Source organism: Phoxinus phoxinus, assembly GCF_949152265.1.
Source record: "Phoxinus phoxinus genome assembly, chromosome: 2".
Classification (NCBI taxonomy): Eukaryota; Metazoa; Chordata; class Actinopteri; order Cypriniformes; family Leuciscidae; genus Phoxinus; species Phoxinus phoxinus.
Window position 1 is genome coordinate 27,435,048 of NC_136877.1, and position 19,029 is coordinate 27,454,076.

General features: G+C 39.1%; 2 protein-coding genes across 4 annotated transcripts; one reads left to right on the forward strand and one right to left on the reverse strand.

Annotated features, from left to right (window-relative positions):
• Positions 1 to 453: 453 nt before the first annotated feature.
• On the forward strand, positions 454 to 7,273 carry ncf2 (neutrophil cytosolic factor 2). The gene is made up of 14 exons (XM_079605449.1): positions 454 to 729; positions 922 to 1,004; positions 1,980 to 2,088; positions 2,327 to 2,461; positions 3,029 to 3,136; positions 3,270 to 3,329; positions 3,440 to 3,483; positions 3,921 to 4,062; positions 5,675 to 5,743; positions 5,934 to 6,035; positions 6,220 to 6,371; positions 6,456 to 6,564; positions 6,751 to 6,859; positions 6,970 to 7,273. The coding sequence occupies exons 1-14, from the start codon at positions 556 to 558 to the stop codon at positions 7,059 to 7,061; spliced, it is 1,488 nt and encodes a 495-aa protein (XP_079461575.1). The 5' UTR covers positions 454 to 555; the 3' UTR covers positions 7,062 to 7,273.
• Positions 7,249 to 14,515, reverse strand: dph2 (diphthamide biosynthesis 2). 3 transcript variants are annotated; one of them, XM_079605447.1, is made up of 8 exons: positions 14,364 to 14,515; positions 13,604 to 13,726; positions 10,879 to 11,060; positions 10,669 to 10,781; positions 10,170 to 10,390; positions 8,998 to 9,681; positions 7,799 to 7,990; positions 7,249 to 7,712 (listed from the first exon to the last, which is right to left on the reverse strand). In XM_079605447.1, exons 3-8 carry the CDS (start codon positions 11,026 to 11,028, stop codon positions 7,555 to 7,557), a joined length of 1,518 nt encoding a protein of 505 aa, XP_079461573.1. In that variant the 5' UTR covers positions 11,029 to 11,060; positions 13,604 to 13,726; positions 14,364 to 14,515; the 3' UTR covers positions 7,249 to 7,554. The 3 variants fall into 3 exon arrangements, 2 of the variants coding, with proteins under 2 accessions (XP_079461573.1, XP_079461574.1); XR_013796726.1 differs by lacking the exon at positions 14,364 to 14,515 and having other exon boundaries at positions 7,799 to 8,041; positions 8,898 to 9,681; positions 13,604 to 13,737; XM_079605448.1 differs by lacking the exon at positions 14,364 to 14,515 and having other exon boundaries at positions 13,604 to 13,737.
• Between the last annotated feature and the right edge of the window lie 4,514 nt (positions 14,516 to 19,029).

Consider the following 19,029-nt stretch of genomic DNA (forward strand, 5'->3'; position numbering starts at 1 on the left):
CTTTTTGGTGAAGGCTTCAACCTTAATCAGAAAGTGATGCATTTGCAATCATGCCTGTCAATAATAATGATTTTTAGGACATGTTGTTGTTAGATTTTTTATTAACATTGGAATACCATCTAGATAAAGTACATTATTGGTAATCATTTAGTCCCATGGTATGTGAATATGTCATGTATCATGCTATATTACTATCTGATACATATGTAAATGTGAATGTGATACAATCATTGTACCATGACGCCACAGCACTCTTTGTGTAGAGACAAAACATACATTACTCTTAAAAGCATAACTAACAAAATAAGAGCCTGCTACCTTTTGTTAGATGAACTTATTTAATAAGTATGCCTTACTAACACCAAAAAAAGTGAACTTACTCAAATGAAAAGTGAGGAAACAACAAATAAAGAAGCAAGTGACATTTGAAGCCGGTCACTTCCTCTCTCAGAGGGGATGGGCTTGTTCGCTAAGAAAACTTTCAGATTCCCTCTGGGCTCACAATAAAGAAGAAAAGCGTTCATTTGTTCATTGCTAATAGTCTTCTGGGGGAACATGTCATTTGTAAGCACTCTCCGTCAGTGGGACGAGGCCGTGGCTTGTGTGGAGCAAAGAGACTCAGACTCTGCTCTCAGGATATTCCTTAACATCGAGGAGAAAAACTCCAAGATTGCCTTCAACATTGGCTGTCTTTATTTAAACAACGATGAGTTAGATGAAGCTGAAAAGGTAGGGCTACAGTTATGCTACTTTTAGACTTGTTTTATACTACTTAAGAAAACAACAATCAGAATATACAATCTCTATAAATTGATTTGAAGATGTTTTTACAAATTAAAAAAAGTTTGTGGCAGTAAAAAAGGGAAGTAAAAGTGGTTTTACTCTTTATGGGGAACTTTTATTTCTGTCATACATCTTAAGGCATTTGATGGAAGTATTGGCAAAGATGAACACCTAGCGGTGGCCTTTTTTCAAAGAGGAGTAGCATTCTACAAAAAGGAAAGGTAAGGCCATTACCATCTCTTCATGATACATTAAGAAATATTGTATGCGTTTATTATAGTTCAAAAAAGGGGACCACCCCTCACCAAATAAAAATATATGGGAATATACGGGAAAATATTGTGCAATATATTAAATAATCAGTTTCCATAAATGGAAAACTAGTGCTTATATTTTTCAATATACTTCAATATATACATTGACCATGTATGGCTATATATTGATACATATTTATAAAAAAATAGATGGCAGTGAAGACAAAAGTTTTACATGTAATAGCTTTATTGAAACACTCAATTAATTTATCTTTCAAGGGTTAACGCCTGGTTTTTCATAAAGCTGAACACATTATCTCACTTTATTGTTTGAATAGTTACACATTTCATATATGCAAATATGTGTGATGGAATTTTTTTAATGTTTAGTGAAAAAAATTAAAAGTTTAGGATTTTTGGAGAATTGGATGTCTTGTTAATTTCATGGTAACATGGTGGGTGGGAAATTAGATTTGTGCTTTATGTACTATAAATAAATATAAATACATGGATATCACAATATATATTTTCCTCATAATTGAGTATATATATTGCACATACATTTTCCCAAATAAATGTAAATACATAATAGCCTACATATATGTTCAAATATATTTATACACACACACAGTACCACATTTTACATGTCTAATGTACATGTATATATTATGAATGATATTAATGAATATAAAATTACATACATTGCGATATATAAGTAAATATATTGTCACATTTTTCAATATAGGAAAAGCGGCAATTCCTTATGTATTTTTCAGTATATAGTGATATATTAACACAATATATTATTCTAAATAATTTAATATATTGATAATGAATATATACGAAAATATTATTTTTTTTGCATAAGGGACAACCCAGCACATTCTGTTTCTCTTGATGAAATGTTCTGCCACTTCTTCATCTTCATAATTGTATCTACAGGTTTGAAGAGTCTCTTCTAGATTTCCAACAGGCGTTTAAGCAGTTAAGAGGAAATCAACTAATAGATTACAAACCTCTGGGGTTGAGATATAAACTGTATGCTTGTGAGGTAAGACAAGAGTTGTGCCATGCATTAAACAATGTGCATAGAATCTTGTTTTATACACTAATAGATGTGATGTGAATGACACATGATTTATTTCAAGTGATGCACTTGATGACTTATTTAACACGTACTGTATTTAGCATGACTTTATGGGCATTGGCAAGGCATAATGCTATAGCAAAAGTCAACAAGCTCCCAGTCCATTCTCTGATGCCGTTGTTTTGTCCCATGTAACATTTAGGTGCTCCACAACATAGGGCTGGTACAGGCTCAGTTGGGAAAATGGGAGAAAGCTCAAGAAAATCTTCTTACTGCTCTGAGCCTGAGGGCAGACGCCAAATTCAGCCACATTGACCATGCTCTGGATGCCATACTGGTCTGTAACTGCTAAAGTGTTCCACTTTACATAATTATCAGTACTAGAATTTTAAACAAATTCATTTGAATGAAAATTACTGACAGAAATGCAGCCGTATAAAGTTGCCTAAATGGATGAACTGAATAATTTCACACTGGATGCACTTTTTAAAAAATGATATAAAGCCAGTTTATCTCAAATCTAAAGTGTGCTCTCATGTGTGCTGTTGTTCTTTTGTAACATATTGCAGTTTTCCCAACTAAAAATGGGTTAAATTGCATAATTTGTTGCATAATCAGTGGTTAGTTAGGATTTGTAGGAAGTTGTGTAAGTTTCAGGAAGGACAAAATTCACAAGACAGATAAGGTCATGCTTCATCAGTATGCATGTGTCATTCTTTGTAATTTAAAATGACATATTTTAGAACTGTTGCATCGGGATAACCTTAAAAGGTAACCTTAAAAAACTAAATTAAAATCAGTTATATTACGCTGATGAGTATAGTGCAACACAGCAGGAATTGTGCTGTGGTTGTCTTGACGCATTGTTTTAAAAGGTCTACACATTGTGATTTCCTCTTTCCAGAAGCAGAAGCTCTTTCCTCTGATAGAGATTCGAGTAGGGCTGCTATTCAAACCCAATAAGCACTATGTGGCAGAGCTGGAGAAAAAGGACTATCTTGGAAAAGCCAAGGTATCTGCCATTATCAAATTAATACAGTGTGCACTCACTAAAACTTTTGTCCAGCTACTTAAACGTTCCCTTTTCTATTTGGCCATTCAATTAGTCAAAACTGATTAGACTAGTGTGTGGTTTTTTTCCATAGGTTGTATCTTCTATTGTACCCGCAGATGAGTTTTCTGGTTTTGCTCCACTTCAGCCTCAAGTAAGTAGTGTTGTTAATAATATGTAATAAGAATAACTGAGAGAGGTGTGAAGGTATGTTAATGCTCAAAACTGTTATTTTAATGACCACATAATTTGTGCATTGTTTAGGTTGACAATGTTCCTTCTACACCAAAAGTCCCAGAAGTACTAAGGTAAAAATAATTTAAGGTGATGTTCAAAATGAAGAACATTATTTAATGCATATAAACCTCAAACTCTCTAAAACTTAAATATAAGCTATATGCAGTTTGTCTTGTTTTGTTGTATCAAGTGTCTGTTAAAGGGATAGTTGACCCAAAAATGAAAATTCAGTCATCACCCGCAGGTTCATTCAAACCTGAATGAATTTCTTTCCTCTGCTGAACACAATAGATATTTTGAAGAATGTAGGTAACCAAAGGGTAACCAGTTGACGGTAGCGGTTGAAAAATAAAATACTATGGAAGTCAATGGCTACAAACTGTTTGGATAACATTTTTTTTTTTTTTTACAAATATTTAAGATTTTAACTTGGGTGCGAGTAAATGATGACCGAATTGTAATTTTAGGTGAACTATCCCTTTAATACAGTAAATGTCATAATCAACAGGGTATTTGAAGGTGCGCCGCACACTGTTCTCTATGAGTTTGTTCCTGAGACCAAAGAAGAGCTGGCTGTGTTGCCTGGAAACATTGTCTTTGTTCTTCAGAAAGGAGCAGACAACTGGGCATCTGTTGTTTTCAATGAGAAGGTACATTTTGGGTAAATTATCATAGAGGGCAGTAAATGAGAACAGACATGAGAGCTGGAGTTCAATGTCAAAAGAACATTCCAGTGGCATGCTAATATCAACATACACTCACCGGCCACTTTATTAGGTACACCTGTTCAACTACTCGTTAATGCAAATATCTAATCAGTCAATCACATGGCAGTAACTAATAGACATATGATCTGCTGAAGTTAAAACTGAGCATCAGAATGGGGAAGAAAGGTATTTTAAGTTACAGAACATGGGTGTCCCTGTTGACACAGAAACAGGTACAGAAACTGATCTACTGGGATTTTCACACACAACCATCTCTACAGTTTACAGAGAATAGGCTGAAAAAGAGAAAATATCCAGTGAGCAGCAGTTCTGTGGGCGAAAATGGCTTAGGCCGTGTGTCCACCAAAGCGTCTTTAGCCAGCTGAAAACGCTAGGCGCTCTGCTGGAAACGCCTATCTGCGGGCGCTTGAGAGCGTTTTGGCAGCGCAGTTTTTTTCAGTTGAGACACATCGTTGCTATGATACAGAATATCCGTTGGTCCGTGTGGTATTAGTCCCACCCCTCCTCCACTGTGATTGGACAGTTGGCTAAAATGTGACAGTGATGCGTTTTACCCAAAGTTGAACATTCTTCAACTCTCGGCGACCTGTAAAAAACACTGAGCGCTCAGCGCGTGAGCGTTAAATACTCGCTCAGCGCCTCGTTATGCTCCTGGCGTTCTAAAAACGCGGCGTTCCCATTGAAAACGATTGAAAAAACACGCCAGCCGCGTGAAAAAACGCTTTGGTGGACACAGGGCCTTAATGTCAGAGGAGAATGGCCAGACTGGTTCAAGTTGATAGAAATACAACAGTAATTCAAATAAGGACTCATTACAACCGAGGTCTGCAGAAGAGCATCTCTGAATGCCCAACACATCGAACTTTGAAGCAGCCGCAACAGTAGATCATCACACCGGGTGCCACTCCTGTCAGCTAATAACAAGAAACTGAGGCTACAATTCACACGCTCACCAAAATTGGAGATAAAAAAAACGTTGTCTGGTCTGTTTCAGATTGTAGGGTCAGAATTTGGCGTAAACAACATGAAAGCATGGATCCATCCTGCCTTGTATCATTGGTTCAGGCTGGTGGTGTAATGGTGTGGGGGATATTTTCTTGGCACACTTTGGGCCACTTAGTACTAATTGGGCATTGTTTAAACGTTCAAACTGAGTATTGTTGCTGACCCTATCCATCCCTTTATGACCACAGTGACCCATCCTCTGATGGCTACTCTCCGACAGGGTAACACACCATGTCAGAAAGCTCAAATCATAAAAATTCTAGAGCACCTTTGGGATGTGGTGGTACGGGAGATTCGCATCATGGATGTGCAGCCCACAAATCTGCAGCAACTGGATGATGCTATCATGACAAGATAGACAAATCTCTGAGGAATGTTTCCAGCACCTTGTCGAATCTATGCCATGAAGGTTTAAGGCAGTCGTAAGGCAAAAGGGTGCCCTAATGTACCTAAGTGGCCAGTGAGTGTATAAGCAGAGAGAATAATGCCCTATTGTGTTTAATTATTTTTTTTTTCTGGTTATTTCCAGCGAGGTCTTGTACCTTATAATTTCCTTGAACCCTTGGATATTGTTACAATGACATCAAAACCAGTACAGGTAATTGCCTTTTGAACGAATATGCAGTTTTCCAAAACAGCAAAACAGGTGCACAGCGATGACCTGTATATAGATTTATAACTCAACCCATTTAGATGTTGAGATCCATCTTCAAAAGCTTCTCACATTTAATTGAGCTAAATAGTTTTTTTTTTGTCCTACGTTATAAAAAAAAATCAACATCTTATAGATTGAACCAGTAAAAGAAAATGATGATATACCAGCTCCACCAAGAAGAGCAGCACCTAGTAGACCAGTGGGTACAGACGGACTGAAAACTGTGAATGGAGAGGTTCAGTATTTCATTACATACTCATAACACAATAACACAATCACAGTCTATTAACTGTAACCTGATATCAACTAACATAGCTATCAAACAATGCTTTCTTAGTATATCAAAAAGCCAACTTTTATTAGATTTATTAGATATACCGGTAGGAATTATTTCTCAAGCTTGACTATATTCCTCACAGACTAGTAACGCTAGTGAATTCTCAGGCTGCGTTGTGAAAGTACACTTTCAGTTCACCATTGCTATCAGTATTGCACCTGGACAACCATATGGAGTCATTCTTCAGATGATAAGCTGTAAACTGAAGCTGCCTGCGTCAACGTTAACTTTACGGTAAATATACCAGTTATAACATTCCCAGCACTGTATTAAGATATTTCAGGGAGAAATAAAATGTGGTTGTAATGTACCTTTCAGTTATGCCAAAGAAGGCTCGGATAAGAGGGTGATTGAGGACTCTGAAATGGAGGCTGTGTGGAATAGTGTGAAGGATGGCCGTCTTACGTTGTGGTGTTCAGTGACAGAGGTAAAGACTTGACAGAACTTGACTCATCTACCCTCACACAGGATCAAATGAGCACATAATATAGCTTAGACATATAACAGCTGAGTGTACACTATACCTTGCATAGTTATATTAATAAAACAGCTTTGCCAGTAACTAAACCCCAACATTTCTTTTCTGGCCCTTCCCAAAACTGCTGTCCAAAAGGGTAAAAGTGTGCCTCATGAGAAAGTGGTTGCTCTTTACTCTTATGACTCTACTACCCCAGAGGATCTTGGTTTCAAACAGGGAAACGTCATCACAATTCTTTCGAAAGGTAGGAACTGACACGGTGATACTTGCATTTCACTAATATGGACAGAGTACAGTATGACTATGAACTAAAGCATTCTTGAGATGAATTTCTGACTTTACTTTCATTTTCAGTCAACGATGAGTGGCTTGAGGGTCAATGCAACGGGAAGATTGGCATATTCCCATCAACCTTTGTCAAAGCACTCAATGGGGATCAGAAATGAATGTTCAACCAATAGTTACTTACAACTAATGCGTTGTTTTACACATATTTGGCATGCTTAAATTTAAACAGTATTTTCAGATCAATTTTTTTTAAACATTAATATTGTTAAACTCAGGCCAGAGCTTGCTCATTTTCATCCCACTTTGATTGTATAGTATGTCAGACCAGATCATTCATTGAGGTCATATTTTAATAAATCTTGAAAAATGAGTTTTATTCTGTTTGAATATAACATTTAAAACAAGACAACATTAAAGCACATTGACATCAGTTACTTTTTCTTCTATAGATTGCAACCATATTAGTATTAGAACTTCACATTCTTATACTTAACAAATAATTTACCTTCCTTGATATTTGACCAGCAGCAAAAGAAACACTTGCTATTACCAAGACTTAATCCTCTTCAAAATACTGATGTGATTCATGTGCTGTGAGTGTGAAGATAGTCCTTAGATGATTTCCTGTGACAGTCTAATAGTAAGTGAGTGTTATGATTTTTGAGGAGATGTTAGAGCATCGTTATTACCCACACCCTCCTCCTCATAAGCGATTGCAATGCCTCTCCGTCCCTCCACAGCTTTCAACACTGGCGTCTGCCCCAGTTTGGGCTCCAATCCCTGCCAACTACGGCCAGCCAAAAATGATGCTGCAAAACAAAAAGATCCTGATTCAACTTCCTGAATTAAACTTCTATTTAAAAAGTAGCAGGATTACTAGCCTCAGACTCTATACCTGCAGTGTTAGTATTGGCCACAGTGAGAGTCTGATTCCTGGGCACAAGTGAAGAAGACTCTCTGCCTTTTATCATCTCAGATGAGGTGGTGGAACAGGCTCGCAGAGCTCCTGTGATAAGAGAGACATCTGTGCTCTCTTCCTCAATGATAGACTCGTTTGGTTCAGGGAAAACCACATGACTGCTTCCACCTATAATAAAGGTTTCTCATTAGATGCTCAGAACGATACAACATATGAACACTAGGGCTGTCACTTTTTATTCGATATTCGAATATGCATTCGAACATGACGTGAAATAACCGTAATCGAACTTCAAATAAACTATTCGGTTTTTAAAGTGCAATGTCTAGCGCATTTTTTACAGTCTATGATAAGACCGTTTGCTTTTTATTTTAAAAAAGCGTGTTATTTTGAAAGCGTGTTACAGGCTGCTATGTTATAGTCAGATATGACGGCGCGCTGCAACACGCATCACCGCAGATGATCTATTCATCAAGCGCCAAGCCAATGTGCAAACTATCGCAAATCAAAGTGAAAGTAAGTCGCAGACGCTTTAACACACAATAATAATAATCTTCATTAAAAGTAAAGAAACGAAATGATCTTACCAGGGCTGCCGCTCTCTCTTATTGCAGTCTTTGATGTTAGCTGATGATCAATAAAATGCAGCTCATATGTTGCTTTCGGTGACATTAAATCCATTAAATCTGCATATAGCGCGGGAATTGAAGATCGGATTTATATCCGGTTTAAACCACATTTAGGCCTATGTGACCAGGTGTAAATGGAATCGTTTTGATAGCTATCCGATCTGAGAAAACGCATGAAGTGGCCAGATTTAAACAGCCCCAGAAACGCAACAGACGGCCAGAGCATCGCCAGGCGTCCAAAATCGTATGACTGCATACTTTCCTGCATAACCGGTCGGCACCGTGCAGATGCACATGTAAAGGCAAGGTTTATTTGCAGATACGAGTCCTATAAGTGTAATTTTGGGAGTCCTGATGGGATGGGAATAGATATTCGAATACATAGGCTGGTATTTGATATCCGTTCGAATTTGATTTTTCTCAAAAGTGACAGCCCTAATGAACACATATACTGACATCATTCAAAGCCCATAAGCAACACAATATCACAATGCTCTCCTAGTGCTCTATAGTATGATTTGTTCAAATGATGAAATGTCATATTACCAGGCAGTAAATCTCTGAAGTCTGTGATATATTCTCCAGTCCACTCTCTTTGCTTATTGCAAGCCAACTCCATCTCAAAGGGAGTCACCACAGGTCTGTAGAATTCACTTGAATCCAGCAGGGAGTTCTCTGGACAGGCAACCAGCACGTAAACATCAACTTCCAAGAAGTTGGCGAGCTTGGGAACATTGATCTTTCCCATAGCAAACATATAGCTCTTCTTGCCTGCTTTGTGAATAATGTCTTTCAGCTGCTCTATGATGGTCAGATAGTTAGCGACACCCAGGGTGCCCACCAAAATGCCCACCACACTGGCATCTTTAGCCCGCTCAATGGCATAGTAGCGTTTCATCAGTGCCTTGTTGATTTTAACCGATTCCACTCGTCCTGTGCACGTTTCTGGATTAAATGAGCTGAAGGCACAATGGTTCCAGGTCATCATGAAGTTTGTCAGAGTCAGGCCTTCCTGGCCAACGTAAAACATACTGCAATCATCAACACTCTGCCCCCTTTTTACACTAAACTGCCTGCCGAATTTAAAAATGACTCTATCATCCTGTGAATTCAAGTGATCACTGTTCACACAGCTGTCCTGTATCAGTTCAGCACCGCAGGAATAATCTGTTTTTAGAAGAGATACCGCAACATTGGGGTAGATATCACACAAAAGCAACCTGAGATCACCTGAGGAGAGATGATATAAATGAACACACAACATTCACAATGGTATTAAATCAGAGGTGTCCTGCTACTGCAGGGCCACAAACCTACAGAGTTTAGCTCCAATCCAAATGAATCACACCTGAAGCAGCTCTATTTGATGGGACAGCCATTGGTGTATTGGTGTCTGAAACCATAGCAGACATTATCAAGTACAATTATTTAATCCCATAATGCGCAGAAATAACGAGTGTACAACTGATGTACACAACACTTTTTTGTCAGTCGAACCTATTAAATGTAAAATATTTACTTGAAGTTGCTTACTTGTTTTTATTCACTCTTTTAAGAGTACTATTTTTGTGGACTGATAGGAAATAGTGGACAATTTCGGATACAGACCAAGAAACTTCAAGGTGTGTTGGGGAACGTTGGAGCTCAACTCTGCACAACACTCGCCCCCAGCAGTAGGATTGGACACCCATGTGCATAGATTGAACAGTAACAATTACCTATAGCATGTGAATAGGTGACATCATACAGTATGATCACATGACTTTGGCGGTCAGGGTAAAGCTCTTTAAAGGCTGCAACACACTGCTGGACATCTATAGGTCTTTTCCCAAACACATGCAGAAGAGGTAGTCGTCTGCATGGGCTGAGGCAAGATGGCCCATAATGCACTATACAGTCTGCTCTTACATGTTCTGCTGCTACCTCATCCACACAACAGCTGAAAGGGGAATAAACATGTTTGGAAGTCAGAATTAGCCACATAATATTTATTGGTAATAATTTTGAATTTTTGCCATTTATGTTTCATCAGAATGGTATGAAACTTGGTACTTTTTATGGCACTTGCTATATAAATAAACGATAAAATGTGGACATGATTAAAAAAGTCTTACAAATATAAAATGTGTAGGGCTATTTAGGCATTTAGTGGTTACATCATGGTATTACATATGATTTTCTCGTAATGTAGGCTAAATGAAACAACAGGGTTCTTACCTGCCATAGGATGTATCTCCTAAAATGTAAGTCTTGGCTTTGGTTTCATTCTCTATTTCGGCAGAGACCCGGACGGCATCAGGAAGTAGTTCATCTGGAAACTGTAAGGCTACCTGTGATAAAAAAAGGACATATTTATATCTTTAATAGATCAGCTGGACAAATGGTTTCAGTAAACATGACAGATGATTTCTAAAGATGTTGTCTTGCCTTCGTGAATTGATTACTAGTGACAAAATCACATGTCTCAGCTATTTGATACAGTTGCATCAAATTTTCAGCATGGCTGCTTGTGATGGTGGACACATTGACAGTGCGCTGAAGAACTGCCTCACTGTTGCTACTGAAAGCATCTGTCATCTTCTCTCAGGAGATAGTGAGGTACTTTGGGTCTGAAAAGAATAAGAGTTATAATTAAGCACTAAGCAGCATCACATTCTGCGTATTGCTGGAAAGAACAAACACAGCAAAGTAATTGCCCTCCCCCACAACAGCACACAATCTTAAATTTAACTTTCCTCCAACCATAAAAGCTTGGGGTTGTCATTAAAGGTCCAGTGTAAAAGGAGTTTAAATTGATAGTTCACCCAAAAAGGATAATTCTGTCATTAATTACTCATCCTCTTGTTGTTCCAAACCCGTCAGACGTTTGTTCATCGTCGGAACACAAATGAAGATCTTTTCAATGGAATCTGAGAGCTTTCTGTCCCTCAGTCCATAAACAGCTACACAACTACCAATTTGACACTTCACAAAGTTCATAAAGAGATCGTAAAACTAGTCCATATGAATTTAGCGGTTTAAAGGTGCCATGTGTATTGTCTGGCAAAAAAATCAAGTCATAGGCCTACTCCACATTCCATATCAGATGGGGGCAGTATACCTCCATAAAGTGAATTGGTCTACTCTAGAGTAACAGCGAAGAAACGGAATAGTCTCTATGCTCCGCCCCTACTTTCACAACAACCCTAGAGCCATAGCCGAAGCCTAATAGAGGACGTTTTGCCTCCAGAGGAACGTTGGGCGATGTCAAGTGATTTTGAAACATGACATCTTCAAGCTACTCCACTTCACCTTTACCAGTGAATATGTTCATATTCGTTTTGTTCATATTACATTTTGAGTTGTATATACACATTGTTTGAATTAAATTAATTTGACAGACAGCATTCTGTCAACATCATTGGTCAACATCAGACCGATCATCTCTACTATAGTAAAAAAAACACGAACACTGTTGAAAGATACAGTAGGCTACAAATGACTTGTTCGCGCCACAAATTGTTCTCCGTCCTTAGCGACCGAGTCATTGAATGTGAAACAGCCGGCTGCTGTCATCAGCGAGCAGCAATATTCAGACAATGAGGGCGCGCGCGCCGTGTTGATAGCTCCGTTTCAGTTTCTCGAACCCGCGCAGTGCGCCGGTCAGAACACGGAGACCATTCTGCCCCTAGCTATGCGTGCGAAAGCATGGGAAGCGATCCCGGGCGTGTCAGAATGGGTGCTGAACGTTGTAAAACAGGGCTATGCGCTGCAGTTCGCTCGCCGCCCCCCGCGCTTTCGAGCCCGGACCGTGACGAGCGGTCCTTTTCTTATCTGATTTGATTTGGGCTTCAGAGCGCGTTTTTTTCCCTGCAGCGGGTGGTGGTGGTAGGGGTCTCTTGCCAAGGGCTTCAGCCATCCTTCTGCTCTCTTCCCTGAATTGAAATGAAGTAGTGGGCTGTACTTTCCACACGATTGACATCAGGTTCAAGTACGCCCACAAGCCGTGCGAGTTATTCGTGTATTGCAGGTTGGCTGGTGGTTATGTTGCCCGCATACCGCCTCCCATGGCCAAAACTGGTATTACGACACCTGTCGGGCCGTGGCTAGTAATGCTAATTAAGGTTGATATCTCTGCAGCACTATAACTTGACATTTTTTTAATGACATCATTGCCCTTATTTCTTCTCATTCTTTTGATGCGTGTAGCTCATTTTTTGGATATTTTTACCTCAATTTTTACACATGGCACCTTTAATACAAATTTTCTGAAGAAACATGATTACTTAATATGATGAACAGATTTAATTTAGCAATTATTCACATATATTAAAAATTGATCAGTGAACATAACCAGAAGCTCAACTGAACCTGCTTGATGCACGAGAACAAACCTCATTGGTTCTTGAGGAAGCTCAAACGTGAGAATGAACCTCATTGGTTTTCGCGAACATGCTTGAGCTTCTGATGTGCAAGATAAGGAATGTTTATATGTGAATAAAAGCCTAAATTAAATCCGTTCATCATAAAAAAGCGACTAGTCTCTTAAGAAAATGTTGACTAAACAGCTCAATTCATATAGATTATTAGTTTTACGATCTCTTATGAACTTTTTTAAGCGACAAATGGTAAATGGTAAATGGACTGCATTTATATAGCGCTTTCATAGACCCATGGCCCCCAAAGCGCTTTACAATTTGCCTCTCATTCACCCATTCACTCATACATTCATACACCGACAAAGTGTAGCTATCATTTGTGTAGCTGTCAATGGAGGACAAGCTCTCAAGATTACATCAAAAAGATGAACAAAGATGAAGGTGAACAAAAGTCTTACGGGGTTGGAACGACATGAGGGTGAGAAAAATGACAGAATTAACGTTTTCAGATGAACCTGACATTCATTAATGAATATTGACATTTATTAAAATATACAACTGATATGTCTCCCTCGCTTAAAGATCAAATTTGTTTAGATTACAGTTAACAGAATAATTCTAACTCTACACAGTCTAATACGTCGCACATTGGATAGGAACCAGCTGGGAGTTGCCACAGAAACTGCTTGAAGCGGCTAAAACTAACGTAGTTGACCGCTGGATAAATTTATTTGATAACCGAATTTGCGGCCACCAAAATTACATATAATAAACCACAACAAAACGTAACCTACCAAAACAGAGATGCACATTACATGTCAATTCCCACGTGAGGTTGAGAGGAACACGGCACTCTTTTCTTCATCGTTCAGTGCCTGCGACTCGAGTTCATCTTCATCGTACTGCCTTCTAGTGTACTGGAGAGACGGTTGGTGACGGTGACCATAGAGATACTAAAGGCTAGATGTCTTCGATGTCTTACGGATCGAATTTTATTAACCAAAATCGAATACTTATCCAGATTGATTGATCCCGCTCTGTCTTTAGCTATGGAAGTTATTCCCTAACAAAATTAAAATTAAAATACTTCAAAAAAATCAAATAATAAATCAAAGTCTCAAAACAACTGCACAAATGATAAATAAAATGGTCAAACTATTAAATAATAAATCAAACTCTCAAAATGGCTGCTCAAATGATAAATCAAATGCTCAAATGCAATTTCATTTCCTCATTCGTGGAATGTACAAAAATATACAGTATAAACCTGTCAAAATTAAATCTATAAGTCAATGCTCAAATCGTAAATCAGATGCTCAAATTATAAATCAAAAGCTCAAACCAACATTGAAAATTCAAATTCAAATGCTCAAACGGACATCGCAAATGATAAATCAAATGCTCAAACTGAACACGGAAACGGCAAATGATAAAGCAAATGCAAATGAGGAGTGTCAATCAAGTAGCGTGGGCGGAGCTTTGAGACGGAACGGTGTTTACCTCATCGGCGACATCCATTTTTTGTTTATACAAAATGGACAAAAGTTTAATTACCAAACTTTTAAGGGATGCAGCAGAAGCCCTGGAGCAGAGCTCCTTATTGATAACCGGCCCTCCCCAGCAGCCTACGGCTGAATGTGCTCCTCCAGATCAACGGGCACAAGAGAAAGTTACCGTTGCAAGGTGAGTCTAACCAGAGAATGGCCGGCCCTGTCCCAAATGGCGCACTTTATGTGGACTTTCGGTCTTGTGGACTTAAATTGCGCGTGCTCGCCGAGTCTACGAGTCCGTAGGCCGTCCCATTCCATTAATCATTTTAACGCTCTGAAGTGTGCTCAGCAGCGCCCCCTTTGTACCCTTGAAGCGGTCTTCCGCAAAGCCCGCATAGATGCATAGACAGTATGGCCCTGTCCCAAATGGCACACTCCGGACTTGTGGACTTCCTCAGAGTCCACACTTTGCTGACGTCATGTAGTGCAGACCTAAAGGGCCCTTGGCGCGAGTCCACGAGGGCGCATTGAGAGGTATTTTTGGGACAGACTCGATCGTCACGCCGGAAATAGGAAGACGGTCCGGTTGTTGTTTAAATATTATATTTCTACATTTATATATGACTCAGTAAAGCCCTGACATTCGGTTATATTTATTTAATGAATCATAATGCGATCGTAGCCTATTATTCAGCAAGCTATTTATGTTTATAAAATATAAATATATAATTATATTTATGTTTGAGATATCAACCACTGGTTGATGACCATAATGTTTGTATAAACTGTAGGTAATAACTGGTCAAATGTACACATAGGTCATAAAAACCATAATGATATTTACACTTAAATATTTTCTTCTCATCCATGTTAACGTGAGCGAAAGCTCCTCCCATTCGTTGTCTGATTGGCCTTTCGCAAATTCGCAAGGATTCCTGGGTAGTTAAAGTGCGTGAAGCCTGCATCTATGCGGGCTTCGCGGAAGACCGCTTCAAGGGTACAAAGGGGGCGCTGCTGAGCACACTTCAGAGCGTTAAAGTGATGAATGGGACGGCCTACGGACTTGTAGACTCAGCGAGCACGCGCAATTTAAGTCCACGAGACCGAAAGTCCACATCAAGTGCGCCATTTGGGACAGGGCCTTTATAAACATAGATGCAGGCTTCACGCACTTTAACTACCCAGGAATCCTTGCGAAAGGCCAATCAGACAACAGATGGGAGGAGCTTTCGCTCACGGACAATTGTTAACATGGCTGAGAAGAAAATATTTAAGTGTAAATATCATTATGGTTTGTATGACCAGGTGTACATTTTACCAGTTGTTACCTACAGTTTATACAAACTTTATGGTCATCAACCAGTGGTTGATGTCTCAAACATAAATATAAATATATATTTATATTTAATATAAACATAAATATCTTGCTGAATAGGCTACGATCGCATTATGATTCATTAAATAAATAGAACCGAATGTCAGGGCTTTACTGAGTCATGTGTAAATGTAGAAATATAATATTTAAACAACAACCGGACCGTCTTCCTATTTCCGGCATGACGATCGAGTCTGTCCCAAAAATACCTCTCAATGCGCCCTCGTGCACTAGCGCCAAGGGCCCTATAGGTCTGCACTACATGACGTCACCAAAGTGTGGACTCTGAGGAAGTCCACAAGTCCGGAGTGTGCCATTTGGGACAGGGCCAATGTCTAATAAGGGGAGAAGGTTCACTCTCGCTACACTTCCGGCTTCTGACTGGTTGCAATTCCACTCTGATTCCATATGAGGGCGCTCACAGGACGAGTGCAGAATGAATGGAGGTCTATGGAGATATACCCCTCAAAATACACTTTTCTCAGGATATAATTTTTTGTCTAGTAATTTGAATGTTGTATTCGAAAGGAGATATAAAAAAATTGCACATTGCTGGGTGTTAGATTTTTTAGAGTCACTTATTTGCTTTAAAAAGTCTTTTAAAATGTCAATGACGTCATACACATCGTACGACCAGAGATACTGCTTTACGGCAATCCTTCAGTCACTTTGGTGTTTTCGTGCTCTGCACTTTCTTTTCTCTCCAGGCATCGCCAGCACAGCTGACACAGGTAAACACACGTGTTAGAAGAGTTTCTGCTAGAATACATTCTGTTCCCGCTTCGGATGCCACGATGCCATCAAGCGGTATCTCTGGTCGTAACCAGTCATTCACTGACCAATCAGCGTTCATTAGCAGAATGCTAGTGTGTTATGGGCAATAACAACTCAACCTGTAAGAAATCGAAAGGACATAAGTACTCGTTCATTCAATTTTCGACCTATAACCCATGTTGAACTTGCCAAACCTACAATCAAATCTGAGATTTCTCAACAGCAATTGGGTGAAAGAGACAAATTTAGCCGTCTAGCCCCATAGACTCCCATTCATTTTGCACTCGGGCGATCGCCCCCAGTGGAACTCTGGTGGAACTACAACCAAAAATTCGGTACAATAGGACTTAATAGGGAGTGGGCAGGCTCTCCGTAGACGGGCTCTGGTCTAACGTTAATCTCTGTTAGCCATTTTGTAATCGCTAACGTACAGTCCCCTTAATATCTGTGGTTAAATGATCATGTTTTCATAATTAATCTGAAAGTAACTTAGCTGTTTAAACTTTGTACTTAGTAACAGTGTATTAAGTGTACGTACGAAGTATGTAACTTAATCTAGCTACTTTATGCCTATGGCGGGCCGGATTTTAGTGGATTTTATAAATTATCTTTAAAATAGAATATTCTGAAAAAGTGACATTTCCATTTTTGCTGATTCACATTGGTATCAAAATAGGTCAAACACATTTCAAAGTTAAATACGAATTTGACAGTGAGTCGCTCATTGTGTGAGGAGTACGTATACAGAACCACCGCTGGCCTATCAGTGGGAAAGTCAGTAGTAACATTAGCTAGTGGCTATAGTATAGTGACTTCCTACGACAAGTCATTAGTCCTATTTTTGGACCTTCCGGCCCGCCTTATATGCCTGCTCTTTAATGAGTAACGTTACTGTGAATTGGGACATACTACTTCTGTCACATGGTTAAAGCTAGGGTAGGTAATCCTGTTCAGAAACATTTTTTTTTATACTGGGTGAAATGGTCCTTCCATTCTGATAGTAGTCAATACATTATGTGTTCAGAAAAAGGAATGAAAAAAATCTGACCTCTGTAGCAGCTGTAGGACAGTAAAAACTCTGACCAATCACTGCCATTCGGTGCGAATGTAAAGAACCAATCAGATGCCTTCATGTCTCGTGCCCGAGCACCACTGCGCGCACAGCAGTGATGCGTGGGTCAATGTATAAACAACCCGCACCCGACCGACGTTTTCAACTAACCCGCCCGCAACTCGGACCGCAAAAAAAAAAGAAAGAAAATATTGTACCCGACCCGCTTCCTGACCCGCGTTTTTTAAAGTAGCTATAGTAAATGCTCATCGCGTCATGGGCCATAGACGAAGGAACTAGGGGTGCGCATTTTTCAGAATGCTGTATGATATAGCCTAGTGTTTTGTAATAAAGGCTTGATTTATTCATTTATTTCGTTTCATTTTCTTAACAATTAAGATGCTGCATGTGTTTATCCAGTCTAATCGACGTGTGCGTCTCTCCCCTGACTTTCCCAACAAAAATCCTGCCCCCTCTCAGCAAATAGGCTACATAAAACTGACATTACTGCAAATGTAGTTATACCTCTTGAAAAACCATTATCGCCGATGAGGTAAACACCGTTCCGTCTCAAAGCTCCGCCCACGCTACTTGATTGACACTCCTCATTTGCATTTGCTGTATCATTTGCCGTTTCCGGCTTCCGTTTGAGCATTTGATTTATCATTTGAGCATTTGATTTACGATTTGAGCATTGACTTATAGATTTAATTATGACAGGTTTATACTGGGTTGATAATGAAAATTAAAAATCTAATACAAATTAGTTTTTCCCACACCCTCTCATGTTTCTTAGCAGTGAGGTTCAAATACTGAACAAACTTTTGCTTTCTACTTGTCCCCTATAGCCTAGTGGTCTAAGCTCTTATTTTTAATTTTTTTTGAATTTTGACGACCAGAGTTTAAGTCCCGGGTTTCATACTGTCCTATCATGATTAAAAGGCAAAAAAATATTCTTTAAACTGATGTATAAACTGACAGTATAGGATAAAAAAAATGAAGTAAATAAAAAACGATGACCCGGGACTTGAACTCTGGTCGTCAAAATCCCAAACGTGTTAAAAGTCAGAGCTTAAAAAGGCGGATTAAATTTTTGTGTGAATGGAGCTTAACTGCCATCAGTTTAAAGAATATTTTTTGCCTTTTAATCATGATAGGACAGTATGAAAAAAAATTAAAATATATATATATATAGCTGCAAGCAGCGATTACGGGCCCAAGCCGGTGGCACCGCCACCCCGGTGCCTCATATATATTATATATGTATATATAAAAACCGCCACCCCGGTGTCTTTAGGGTTCCTGTGCACAACGGGCAATAACGTACTCCGCTTTGACTGACGAGAAGAAGTCTGCTTTAGAGCTTGCATCAGTGTGGGTTCTGCAAAAGTGTGCATCGAGGGCACATATCAACCACAAAGTATGCGTGAGCACCCTTCTGAAACCTAAAATGAAAAATTAGACACCCTACAGTCTCATGGACTTAACGGACACATGAAATCAGCAGCCATTGTAAGTACACAACACTGA